The sequence below is a fragment of the Haemorhous mexicanus genome, chromosome 16, assembly GCF_027477595.1.
Source record: "Haemorhous mexicanus isolate bHaeMex1 chromosome 16, bHaeMex1.pri, whole genome shotgun sequence".
In the NCBI taxonomy this organism is placed as follows: Eukaryota; Metazoa; Chordata; class Aves; order Passeriformes; family Fringillidae; genus Haemorhous; species Haemorhous mexicanus.
The window spans coordinates 14,915,439-14,929,261 of NC_082356.1; the positions used below are offsets into that span (position 1 = coordinate 14,915,439).

The following is a 13,823-nucleotide window of genomic DNA, read 5'->3' on the forward strand; positions in this document are numbered from 1 at the left end:
AAAAGATCCCAGAAACACTTAATATAAAGCTAAAAGCTGCTCACCTAAACAGAACAGAAAAACTTAAACCTAATGTATCAGTTATCTGTGAACAGACAGACAGCAGGACAGAGCTTGCCTTTGCTTTTAGTTAGTTTTCAGCTTGCTGAAGCAGAGAAGTTCCTTGGACTGTGGTTTTTCTTTTTCTTTGGAGCTGTTTAAACCTGCTCTGGACTGAACACCCAGAACACCACCGGCACCTCACACCTGTGACCCACCTGGCCGAGCCTGGGCTGCGGCATTTCCAGCGCCAGAGGGACTGATAAGAGACTGTCCTGGTAGTGTCCTGGTTTGAAAAAGAAGTGAGCTTTTTGCAAGTTTGGTGGTCAAACCAATAGGTGCTCAGATTTGAATATTGGCACCTGGTGTGGCCACTGAGGACACGGATACGCCCCTGAGAACACAGTGGGTTAAAAGCAGAGAACTCCCAGGGGCACTCTCTCTCGGTTCCAGTGGGTGAAAGAGGTCAGACCTGCCCTGCCCAACTGCGGGCTGGGCGGGGGAGGGGAAGCCACGAGGCCTGAGTGAGGTAGGTCGGGGCCTTGGATGGAGAAGGGAGGTGAAGGCCCCTGCAGGATGGAAGGGTGGAGGAGCACTGAGAGGCATCGGGCAGCCCCCCTGGGAGAGAGAGAGGGAGCCTGTGCCTGTGCCACCTTGGAATTTGATACCATGTGCAGGCAGCACAGCCGGCCGAGAAGGAGAAGTGCTGTGCAGCGAGAAGGTGCCCGGCAGGGCAGCGTGAGAGTTCTGGACAAGCAGGGCCTGAAATTTTACCCCTTTTCTTAGATGACAGAAACCTTACAAATGCTGATCTTCCTGGAGCTGAATGAGGAGAGAGATAGAGATGAAATAGGAGGAAATGGGCAAGTGTGATGAAAGTTTGGGCAAGTGAAAGATGTCAGAAGCATTAAGAAGAATCCTAGGTGAGAGGAGATGATGGAGTGGCCTTGAGCTGGATTTTTCTTGTGGAGCCATGGACAGAACCATTTTTCCTGTGACAACAAGACTGCATTTAGGGGGAGACAACAGCTTGGAGCCAAGAGAGTGAAGTGTTGTTATGTGAAGGAGTTTGTGAACAGAGACGACGGGTGAGGAGGGTGGTGGTGCCCTCTGTCTTGAGTGAAGAAAAAGATCTCTGTTCTCGAGACCTCTCGGACCCAGGGGGTGAATCTGGGGGGGACAGGTGTCCTGAAAGTGAGAGACTGTTGCTTTTTTTTTGAACTGGGCAAAGCATCCTTAAAAGGGGAACCCTAGAAGCAGCCCTGGTCCATGTGCAGTGGTGAGAGCACTGGGCATGGAAGGAAGATGTCACGATGGCAGATCTCCGGGCGGTGCCATGTGTGACATGGAAACACAAGAGGTTTCAACTGTGTTTCCTGGAGAAGCCTATGGTACAAGAGGGACTCCTCTCTCCCTGATGAACTGAGAATTGATTATCTGAAGGGTGGTGATGGACTGAGAGCTGGTGATCTGAGGGGTGGTAACTGAATTGAGTATCCAAGGTTTTTTCTTACTGTGATGTATTGGAAATTTGGTGGGGGGGGAGGAGGAATGTTCTGGAAGGTTTTCATTCTGAGTTCTGTGTGTGTTTCTTTTTACATATAGTTGTATGTTAATAAAGTTTTTCCTTTATTCCTAAGTTGGAGCCTACTTTGCTCTATTCCTGGTCACATCTGACAGCAGACATAAGAGAAAATACATTTTCATGGGGGCACTGGCATTGTGCCAGCATCAAACCATAACACACTCCAAGGTGGAAAATGATTGTCCATCGATGGATCTTCACGGGTGATAAAGGGCACCGGGTATCGGGGTACACTATAGTGCATGAGGCATTGGTAGCCATAGAAAAGTTACCTTCCAACTGGTCAGCCCAGGCATGTGAGCTATAGGCCCTAAAGTGAGCTCTGGAAATATTGGCACAGAAAAGGGGAACAACAGATACAGATGGAAAATACGCTTTTGGAGTAGTACATGCCTTTGGAAAAATTTGGGAAGAGAGGGGGCTATTCAATTCAAAGGAAAAGGGACTGATTTATGAAAAATTTCTTTTAGAAGAGTTAGAAACCTTACAATTACCAGAGGACGTAGCGGTGGTATATGTTAAAGAACTTCAAAAACAGGTGACTCAGGAGGCACGAGGGAACAATTTAGCTGATTTAGAAGCTAAAAATGTAACTGAATCAGGGACAGAAAAACTAAGAGTAGTATTAATGCCCATAAGAGAAATGCAAAAAGTCCCCGTATTCAGTGGGAGAGAAGAGGAAGAACTCCTTAAAACAGGAGCCAAGAAAAAACGAAGGGAAGTGGAGATTAGCAGATGGGAGGCAAATGTTGAATAAACCCCTGGCCAAGAAAATGCTAGAATGCATACATGGGACACACTGGGGTACACAACACGTTGGGGTACCCAAGTGCTAAGTGAAAACTTTCCAAGGGATTGGGGATGCACAGGAATTTTCAGAATAGCTAAGCAAGTAACTGAATGATGTGTGATATGTCAACAAGTTAATAAGAAAATCATGAGAAAAACACCCAGGGGACAGCAAGAACTAGCCTTAAGGCCCTTTCAAAACGTCCAAGCAGACTTAACTGAGCTTCCCTAGGTACAAGAGTAGAAATTTTTGCCAGAGATAGTAGATCATGTGACTCACTGGGTAGAGGTGGTACCCACCGTGAAAGCCCATGCCAGTATTGTGAGTAAAACACTTCTAGAAACAATCATTCCCCAGTATGGGGTGGCAAACAGGATTGATTCAGATCAGGGAACTCATTTCACATTAAAGATATTGCAGAAAGTTGTTCAGGCCCTGGGAGTAAAATGGGAGTTACACACTCCAAGGCATCCACAGAGTTCTGGTCAGGTTGAGAGAAAGAATCAAACTCTGAAAAAAACTCTAGTTAAGATAATCATTGAAACTCGAATGTCATGAATAAAATGTCTCCCTTTTGCCTTGTTAAGAATTAAAACCAAACCATAGTCAGACCTGGGGGTCTCACCCTATGAAATGATGTTTGGGTTGCCCTTCCTGGCCTCATCCCAAAAGGTTGCCACCTACGAGGAAGGGGAAGACAATGACACGAAACAAGTTATGTTTATAGCACAAACCTTAGAAGGGCTAAGACATAAAGGGGCAATTCCTCAAACTACCACCCTGGATTTCAGAATCCATACTATTAATCCTGGGAATTGGCTGATGATTAAGTCCTGGAGAGGTCAGCCTCTAACTCCTCAGTGGGAAGGTCCCTTTCAGGTACTGCTCACGACCGAATCAGCAGTGCAAACTGCAGAGCAGGGATGGACTCATGCCAACAGAGTCAAAGGCCCAGCAGAAGAACCCAAAGAGTGGACTATAACATCCAGGCCAGGTGAAACAAGATTGACTCTCAAGCAGAGACTGAAAGAACACCCAAAAAACACCACGACGCCAAAAAATTAGAGTCAAGCTTCCACCATCCAGCTTGAGAACTGTCTTCCTGTTTTCATGGGTGAGAATTACCAGCATCTGTCAAGGAGAAGTCCACAAGGACTGTAAAAGGTAATGGGACAACTTCTTGAAGAAACTAAGACAAAGGAAGGAGGGCAAGACTGGGTTGGCCCCTTTGTTTGCCACCAAGAAGGCTCCATAGCCCTACTGCAGGTAGCAACCCTGTAGAAATGGTAAGGTGGGGACAAAAGGCCATACCAGACCTCTGTCATTCCTCAGTTGTCTTTTAATTCAACAGGGACTAGAGGGCAGGACCGAGCTGGCCTCTGTACTCACCCCTAAGATACACTGACTATGGGTAGCAGCCACATAGGCACAGTAGATGGGAGGCAAAGCCATACTGGACCTCTGTGATGCCCTTTTCTCCATTCCAAAGAAGTCTGTCTAAGGAAAACCTGAGATTTTTCTTCTCCTGTTTCCACTGTCCTTGCCCACATCAACAGGTGTATGACTCATTCAAGAGAGAGAGAAAATTTTTTACTTAACTGTTTGAGCAAAACAACTTGTAGAAAAAGAAAAGGGGGACTTGTTATAGATGAGTAATCCTATGGTTGACTCTCAAAATTAAGGGGTGAATATTAGATATATGTTAAGAGAAGTTTTGTAGATCTATAGTTCTCCTTCCCCTCCCCCTTGCATTGTTATCCCAGGATGGCTGCTGTAGTCGGGGCATTTGGGAGGGTCGGCTTCTTACTGTGGCAGCACCTGACCTCCAACCAAGGTGTAAGACAGTGATCTCCAGTGATCACTGGACAGAGAAGAAGGAGTTGATCGACAAGGTTTTGGGAGGGGCTAGAGGAATAAAAGACAGAACATCCATTTTGTAGAAAAGGACATGGTGACTGAATCCTTTGCTCCTGGTGCTGTATTCTTTTCTTTTTCGGTCTTCTGTGGTATTTTGACAAGATCTAAAAAAACCATTTAAATTTTTGAAAGTGAAAATAGTTTCTCACATGGGGTTAGGGCATATGGGGCAAGGATATTCATACTGTGTCAGCTCTCAGGGTAAAATTTCTTGACCTGGCCAGACCTCCTTAAGAGACACTCTGAATCAAAATCAATCACTGAATGCCGCAATCAGCTCTTCTCAAATAAGAACAGTAATAGAATACACTCTTTAAAAGAGAATTACATATTTGTTAGAAGCCCTTTGAAATATTTATCCATAACTGCAGAAGGAAACCTTCCTGCTGAAGTGCATTAGACCAGAGGGAAATCAAGGCAGAGCCATGGTTTGTCAGGACTTGCCTGATCCTACTGAGCCCTGTGGTGCATTTGGAGCTGAGCCCTGGAACCTCAGGGCCTGAGAGGAGATTGCACAAACCATTCCAGGAGTCAAAGACAGAGAAAAAAAAGTGCCACAGGGCATGAATGGGTCCCACTGAGGTCCATCCCCAGCACAAGCTCCTCATGGGCTCCTTGGAGGAGAAAACTGGAGGCCAGGATGGCACAAAAATCTCTCAGAAACCTCAGTGTGGAGAGGAAAATCCAAAGTACCTTAAAAACTTTGAGTATCTCAAAGCATTAATGAGCCCCACTGAGTGTCAGTACAAAGCTCTCAGGGGATTCATTAAAGCAGATAATTGGGGCCATGATTGCACAAACCTCTCCCAGAGTCTGTATCCAAAGGGAAACACCAAGTACCTTAAAAGAATTGAAGTACCTTGAAGCATTAATGAGCCCCACTGAGTGCTGTTACTGACAAAGGCTCTCCAGGGACTAATTACAGCAGATAATTGGAGGCCATGATTGCTGAAACTTCTCAGAAGAGACTCCAAGGCAAAAAGCCAAACCCAAAGTCCTTTGAAAAACCTGCAGTCCCTGGGAGCATTAAGGAGCCCCCAGGGCCATTCCTGACCAGGCTCCCCAGGGACTCCTTCCAGCAGATCCTTGAAGCCACTGGGATGTGGGCTAGGGGGGGTGCTGAGGGCAGGACAAGGGGCTGACAGTGCCCAGCCTGGCTGGGGCTGTGCCAGGAGGCCCCACTGCCTCAGGACAAGGTGTCTCCTCCCAGCCCTTGCTGGCACAGACCCTGCTGTGCCCCAGGGCACCAAGACTTGGCTTCTCTTTGTCCCTGCCTGTCATCACTGCCTCCAGTTCTCTGCTCTGCCTGGGGCCTGGGGGCACTTTCTCAGTGGTGTCCCTCAGTGGGACCCATTAAAAGTCCAAGAAACTTTGGAGTTGGATTCTGACTTGGAGTTCTGGAGAGGTTTCTTCAGCTCCCTCTCAGGGACTGATGTTCAGGGCCTGAGCACAAAGCCCCAGAGGCTCATTAAAGTCCTTGTGCTGTGTTTGTGCTGCTGAACTGGGCTGGGCTCCTGGCCCAGAGGCAGCTCCTGGTAACCAAGAAGAGCTTCAAAAGCACATTTCTCTTGATGAGCAGCTCTTCTCCCAGCCCAGCAGGGCTGGGGCACTGCCTGCAGCCACCCCGGGCACAGCACAGAGGCACAGGGAGCTTCAATCAGTCAGGGCTGGGAAGGTGCTGAGAAGTGCCTGGGGCACAATTACTGCCAGCCCTTGGCACAGGAACCTCTGGCTGCAGGACAATGCAGCTGCAGCTCCTGGAGTGATCTCCTAAAGCCGGAACATCCCAATGCCTCCAGACTCTGTGAGTACATTCTCTGATTCTCTCTTGTGCAGAGCAGCCAGGGGTGTCCAGTGCTGTCCTGCAGAGCAGGGCCCTGCAGCCCAGGGAGCTGTGCTGGGGCAGGGGCTCTGCTGCCTGCCAGGGACAGCTCTCAGCCAGCCCTGGCAGCTGCTCCCAGCGCTGGGGGGAAAGATCTGTGTGGAAGGAGACAGCTGGTAAGGCTTGGAAGTGTTCTGCTTGTGTGGTGAGGATGCTGCATTTTTCAGGACTGAGCCCAGCATGACATTTTTCTGCAGAACATTTCCAAGTAGATTATACTGGAAGCACAGCAAGGCAGGGACTGCATAAAAGGGAAAATCCTGCGTTTTTAATCTACTGCTCTGGGTTGCCTGCATGGGAAATTGCACATAGATATTCATCTCTCAGTGCTAGTTAAGAAAAAAAAAAATATTGTCTCAGATCTGAATAAAGCACGGAGTGACAGAAATCAGCAGAGGGTCCGTCAGAGGCAGCATCGGTGTGGCTTTTCCAGCCTCCTCAGGGTTGTTCTGACATTGACATTACAGCCTGCAGATCCAGAGCTGACCATGGGCAGTGCCAGACCTGGGAGGGGTCTGCAGGGCAGAGCTGAGCCCCCAGGCCTGGGCTGGGCTCTGGCAGCACTGGCAGGGCCCAGCCCTGGGCACAGGGAAGCAGCTGCTGGCAGGGACAGCTCCAGGCAGCAGAGCCCTGGGCAGGCAGTGGGGGGAAAGTGCCCCCAAGCTGCGCTGGGATATTTAAAGTCCTCTCCAAACCCATCTATTCCATGATTACTTATTTTACAGATCTCCATGACACGGCACGACAAATGTCCAACAGCAGCTCCATCAGCCACTTCCTCCTGCTGGCCTTGGCAGACACGCGGCAGCTGCAGCTCCTGCACTTCTGCCTCTTGCTGGCCATCTCCCTGGCTGCCCTCCTGGGCAACGGCCTCATCATCAGCGCCGTAGCCTGCAGCCACCACCTGCACACGCCCATGTTCTTCTTCCTGCTCAACCTGGCCCTCACTGACCTGGGCTCCATCTGCACCACTGTCCCCAAAGCCATGCACAATTCCCTCTGGGACACCAGGACCATCTCTTACACAGGATGTGCTGCTCAGGTTTTTCTGATTTTCCTCTTCCTTGGATCAGAGTTTTCCCTCCTGACCATCATGTGCTACGACCGCTACGTGTCCATCTGCAAACCCCTGCACTACGGGACCCTCCTGGGCAGCAGAGCTTGTGCCCACATGGCAGCAGCTGCCTGGGCCAGTGCCTTTCTCTATTCACTGCTGCACACGGCCAATACATTTTCCCTGCCCCTGTGCCATGGCAATGCCCTGAGCCAGTTCTTCTGTGAAATCCCTCAGATCCTCAAGCTCTCCTGCTCCAAATCCTATTTCAGGGAACTGGGACTTCTTGCTGTTAGTGCCACTTTAGCACTTGGCTGTTTTGTGTTCATTGTTTTCTCCTATGTGCAGATCTTCAGGGCCGTGCTGAGGATCCCCTCTGAGCAGGGACGGCACAAAGCCTTTTCCACCTGCCTCTCTCACCTGGCCGTGCTCTCTCTGTTCCTCAGTACTAGTATATTTTTGTACCTGAAGCCCCCCTCCATTTCATCCCCATCCCTGGATCTGGCCCTGTCAGTTCTGTACTCAGTGGTGCCTCCAGCCCTGAACCCCCTCATCTACAGCCTGAGGAACCAGGAGCTCAAGGCTGCAGTGTGGAGACTGATAGCTGGATGGTTTCAGGGACATTAATCTGCTGACCAATTTCTGAAAATCACTTGTAATAAAATAATCTTTGATCCTTCTGGCTGGTTTCATCTTGCTGGTTACCTTTGTTTTAGTTCTTTAATATTGTCCATAAAGAAAGGTACTTGTGTGTGCCATTTCTCTATTTGTTACTCTCCGCCCTCCCTGTGGCCACAGACTGTGTCAATGAGGGGCAGCACTCTTGGTGCCTTTAAAGGAACTAAAGGATCCCCCAGCAAAGTTTTCTGCAGAGATGCCCTTTGGTTGCCTTCTCTGGAGCTGCAGCAGCAATGTCTGTGTGCAGAGCTGGGGGCAGATCAGTGCTGGCCCAGCAGCTGTGCCCAGCAGCAGCAGCACTTGGTGTTGCCAGTGCTGCTCCCGTGGCCCTGCCCCGCTGCCCTGGTGGCCCTGGTGTTGCTGTAGGGCCTGAGTGCTCTTGGGGCCGGGCACAGCCCTGGGGGTGGCAGTGCCAGGGCTGCAGCAGGGACAGGCCATGTAATATAAATAATTTGTAATTAAAAAACATCTTAGATAGTTTTATTGGGTTTGGTTGTGGGTTTGTTCTTTTTTTCCCTATGTTTTAGTTTTTTACTATTGTCCACAAAGTTAAGCCATTGGTTTTGCCATTTCTCATTTGGTTCTCTCCACCTTTCCAGTAGCCAGAGTGTGTCAATGAGCGGCTGTGTTCTCAGTGCCTTTAAAGGAACTAAAGGATCTCCCAGTAAAGTTTTCTGCAGAGATGCCCTTTTGTTGCCTTCTCTGGAGCTGCTGCAGCAATGTCTTTGCAGAGCTGGGGGCAGATCAGTGCTGGCACAGCAGCTCTGGTCCTGCTGGCCACACCATTCCTGATCCAGGCCTGGAGCCATTGGCCTTCTTGGCCATCTGGGCACACTGCTGCCTATGTCCAGCGTGCTGTCCATCAGTCCCTGCAGGTCCCTTTCTGCCTGGCTGCTGTCCAGCTAATCTGTCCCCAGCCTGTAGTGCTGCAGGGGTTGTTGTGGCCAAAGTGCAGGATGTGGCACCTGGACTTGTTAAACCTCACATTGTTTGATTTGGGCCCTGGATCCAGCCTGTCCATGGCCCTGTGCAGAGCCCTCCTACCCTCCAGCAGATCAACACTCACACCCAGCTTTGTGCCATATGCAAAGATATGATTGGTTCCATGGGGCCCCTCAGTGTCACAATGGCCTCTGGGTTACACCAAGCCCTGCACTGTCACACTGGTCTCATTGGATCCATGAGACCATGCAGAGCAACAATGGTCTCCTTGGTTCCGTGGGGCTTCACAGTGTCACAATGTTCTCATTGGTTCCACAGTTTCACAGTGGCCCCTTGGTTCCATGGGGCCCCAGGGTGTCCCAATGGCCCCATGGTTACATGAGGTCCCACACTGTCACAATGGTCTCTGTGCTTCCTCAAGTCCCCCCAGTGTCACAATGGACTCCTCGTTTCCACAAGGCCACACAGTGTCACAAGCCTTCCAGATTCCTTGAGGCCCCTTAATGTCACAGTGTCCCCTTGGTTACACAGGATCCTGCAGTGTCACACTGTCCCCTTGGTTCCATGGGGCCCCACAGTGTCAGAACGACCCCTTGGTTCCACTGGGCCCTGGAGTCTCCCAATGGTCTCCTTGGTTTTGCAGTGCCAAAATGGTGAAACCCCTTGGTTACACAAGGCCCTGATGTGTCACAATGGCCTCTGTGGTTTCACGAGGACACAGAGTGTCACAGTGAAGACCCTGGTTCCATTTGGCTCCACAGGATCACAATGGACCCCTGGTTCTACGGGGCTGCCCAGTGTCACCACGGTCCCCTTAGTTCCACAAGGCCCTGCAGTGTCACAATGGCCCCTGGCTTCCCCAGAGTGTCCCAATCATCACAGAATGACAGAATCAAATAGGCTGGAAAAGACTTTTGGGATCATCAAGTCCAACCAATGCCCTAATACTGCCTTGTCACCCAGACCATGCCACTAAATGCCACTGGAGAGGGACTGTGACTGTGCCACCTCCACCCTGGCCAGCCCATTCCAATGCCCACTCACCATTTCTGTGAGGATCTTCTTCCTATTGTCCAGCCTAAACCTCCCCTGGTGCAGCTTATGGCTGTGTCATCTTCTCCTGCCCTCCAGCAGATCCACATTCACATCCAGCTTGGTGTCATCCGCAATTTGTGAATGGTGGAGTCGATCCTCTCAGCCAGATCATCAGTGAAGATATTAAACAGGACTGAGCCCAACACAGATCCCTGGGGACACCACCAGTGCCTGGACACCAGCTGGGTGCAGCACCATCCCCACCACTCTCTGGGCCCAGCCTCCAGCCAGTTCTTAATTCTGCCAGTGAGGAGGGAACCTGCCCAAGCTGTGTGCTGCAGTTTTTCCAGGGAATGCTGTCAGAGACAGTGTCAAAGGCTTTGCTGAAGTCCAGATAGACACACCCACAGCCTTTCCCACATCCACAGGTAGGTTACCTGGTCATAAAAGGAGACCAGGTTGGTCAGGCAGGATCTGCCACCCCTAAATCCATGCTGGCTGGCTCTGATCCCTCAGCCATCCTGTGGATGCCCTGTGATGGAACTCAAGGTGATCTGTTCCATAACCTTGCTGGGCACCCAGGTCAGGCTGACAGGCCTGGAGTTCCCCAGCTCCTCCTCCCAGCCCTTCTTGGGGATGGGGTCACACTGGCACCTCCAGTCCTCTGGGGCCTCCTTACTGAGCCAGGACTGATGGTAAATGATGGGAAGCAGTTTGAGAAGCTCATCCACCAGCTCCCTCATGCCTCTAGGATTGATCCCATCCGATCCCATACACATGTGAGCATCTGAGTGGCTCAGCAGGTCACCAGCTGCTTCCTTCTGGATTACAGGGGAATCTGTAATCTTTCTGCTCCCTGTGCCCATCTACCAGCTCAGGAGAACACTGGTCCTGAGGACAACTTGTCCTAATACTGAAAATTGAGACAAACAAGATATTAAGTAGTACAGCCTTTTCCTTATCTTTAGTTATTATAGTCTCCACTGCAATCAATAAAGAGTAGAGGTTCTCCTTCTCCCTCCTTTTGCTATAAATTTTTAATTAATTTTTTTTTTTGAAGCCACCAGGTAAAGTTCTAATTGAACTTTTACGTCTCATCTTTCCTTTCTTCATAACCTAATGTCAACCTTAAATGCTTCCTGAGTTGCCATTCCTTTTTACCCTTGACTTGCCACAAAAGCACCATGTGGAGCCAGGACAGTGATTTTCCTCACTTGCTCATCTTTTGCCATACTGGGACAGGCTACTCCTTCCCCCTTAAGATTACTTTCTTGAAATGTGTCCATCCTCCCTGGACCCCTTTGTTTTTAACGTCTGTTTCCCTTAAAAAAATCAGGACCTGATTCAGTACACCCCAAACCAGCATCCTAAACAGGCCAAAGTCTGCCCTTCCTAATTCCAGTGTAGAAGTTTTGTTGCTGCCCCTCCTTATTTCACAGAAGGTCACAGAGTAGGCTATGACATCACAGAATGGGGTATATGAAGTCATTGAGTAGCTACGACATCATAGACTGCCTCTGTGGTTTCACAGAGCAGTCTGTGACATCACAGAGCAGAGGTCTGACATCACAGAGCAGACTATGACATCACAGAGTTGGCTGTGACATCAGAGAGCAGCTGTGTGACATTAGAGAATGAGCTGTGACCTCACAGAGCAGACTGTGACGTCACAGAGAGGCTGTGTGACATCCCAGGAGGCCTGTGTGAAGTTACTGGGTTGGTCACTCCGCCCCAGCTCCCCCTCACAGTTTCTCCCAACAAGTCCAAGGCTGTTCACGCCCAGCGGGGTCCCTGTCTGCTGGGATCCCCCTGGCCCACCTGGAATCCACAGCCTCTACCAAAGGATGATCCACAGGATCCACCCAAGAGCCTGAAATGGGGACAAGGGGCTGGGCTGTGTGACCAGGACATCAAGGACATGGATTATCCAGGTCACTGTGGCCTGGTTTGTGTTCCCCAGGGCAGGAAAGATGTCTGGCAGCTGCAGCAGGGTCTGGGAAGGGCCTCCAAGGTGGGGCTGGAGCCCTTGGGCTGTGAGCAGAGGCTGAGGGAGCTGGGCTTGTCCAGCCTGGAGCAGGGAAGGCTGAGGGGCTCCTCATCCCAGCCTGGCAGTGCCTGTGAGGAGGTGATGGAGAACACAGAGCCAGGCTCTTCACAGGGGGACCTTGTGGGAGACAGAAGCCAATGGTGGGAAGGGGAAAGAGGGGAGATCAGCCAGGACAGGAGGAGATGAAATGAATCAGGCTGGTTTCAGCATTTCCTCAACACCAAGAGCAGCCTGACCTCCCTTCTCCATCCAACACTGACAGCTTTGCAAATCAGGAATTGTTTGAGCTGTTTTGCCCCCACTCCAGGACGAGCACCCTGATACAACAACTTAATTGTGTTTATATCTATCACAGAACCACCTTTGTCTAAAATTAATTTTAGTATGGAAATCCCTTGTGGATGGGGGACTCATCAGATGCTGCTGGGATGTTGCACGTAGCTCAGGGAAGAGTGTGATTTTCATTAAACTGTATCCTGTTAAACTATGGTATGTTGGCCATGAAGAGAAACTTTCTGTGCCTCTGAGTCTCACCAGTTCCTGGCCCTCAAAGGACACAAACCTGATGAGTTGTGGTTCCCACTCCAGTGGTGGCACTGGCACCTCCCTCCATCCCCAGAGAAGATCTCCTTTGTCCCAGAAAGTGCCTGGCAATGCTGGGATGAAGGAAACAGGACAGGCTGTGGGGATCAGGTGCAGGGCACGCCAGGGATTTGGGGTGGTTGTGAGCCCAGGGCAGGACCCGGCACTTGGCCTTGGTGAACCTCATCCCATGGTCCTGGGCCCATGGCTCCAGCCTGTCCAGATCCCTCTGCAGAGCTTGCTGCCCTCCAGCACAGCCACACTCCCACCCAGCTTGGGCTCACCTGGGAACTGACTGAGGGTGTCCTCAATGGCTACGGCCAGATCAGCAATAAAGAGATTTCACCGACCTGGCCCCAATCCTGAGCCCTGGGCACACCCCTGGATGTGACTCCATTCCTCAGCTGCTCTGAGTGCCAGGGCTTGGATGGGGGAAATGGTGGGGTGAGGGTAGGGACAAGGTCTGATTGATTGTCAGCCATGAAGGGTATTGATTTTCATATCTGTTCAAACTGCATTAGGAGGTGCTGGGGATCAATATCAACTGGGGATTGCTGACATCAATCTCTAAACAGGAAAAGAAAACCTAAGAGGACAAAAGTATTCTCTGTTCATTCTTTTCCATATAGTATATTCACTTTGAATACACTTCTGAAATCTGTATAATTGTCCACAGAAGAATGGAAAACTTGAATTATTCCCAAAGGGTTTTCGTGTTAGGGTGTTTCAAGCAAAGGTTTATGAGCTATTCCCACTAAATTCCTGAACTGAAGAGATTTAGAAAGAAGAGGTGTCTGGAGTAGCAAAATTCATCAGTAACCTCCAAGTGGCGGGGGATCAATCCCCATCAGAGCAGCAATGAACAGAAATGGGCACAGCTTTGTGGCTGCCCCAGCTTTGGCATGGGCCCTGGGCCTGGAGCAGGAGCAGCTCTGGAGGGCCCCAAGGCCAGGGCTCTTGTGCTGCCCTGGGCAGATGGGATGGCAGCAGGGGCTGCAGAGCTCTCAGCACCTCAGCCAGAGGGGAGCAGGGCACCCAGGGAGCCTCCTTGTGCCTTGGCCAAGCACCTTCCCCCATGGCTGGGGCTGAGTCCTGTGGCAGCTGCAGCTGCTGCTGTGCCCTTGCCAGGGGCTGAGGCCGTGGGGCAGTGCCCAGAGCAGCCTGGCCTGAGCAGAGCTGTGGGGCCAGAGCCGGCTGGGCTGGGCTGGGGAGAGGCCCTTGGTGCTGCCCAGAGCTCAGGGCAGCTGGGAGAGCTTGCAGGGAGCTGGGCTG

General features: G+C 50.7%; 1 protein-coding gene across 1 annotated transcript; it reads left to right on the forward strand.

The window, feature by feature from the left end:
• The first annotated feature begins 5,999 nt into the window (after positions 1-5,999).
• Positions 6,000-7,894, forward strand: LOC132335003 (olfactory receptor 14J1-like). Its single transcript, XM_059861125.1, has 2 exons — positions 6,000-6,135; positions 6,939-7,894. The coding sequence occupies exon 2, from the start codon at positions 6,962-6,964 to the stop codon at positions 7,892-7,894; it is 933 nt and encodes a 310-aa protein (XP_059717108.1). The 5' UTR covers positions 6,000-6,135; positions 6,939-6,961.
• Positions 7,895-13,823: the final 5,929 nt, after the last annotated feature.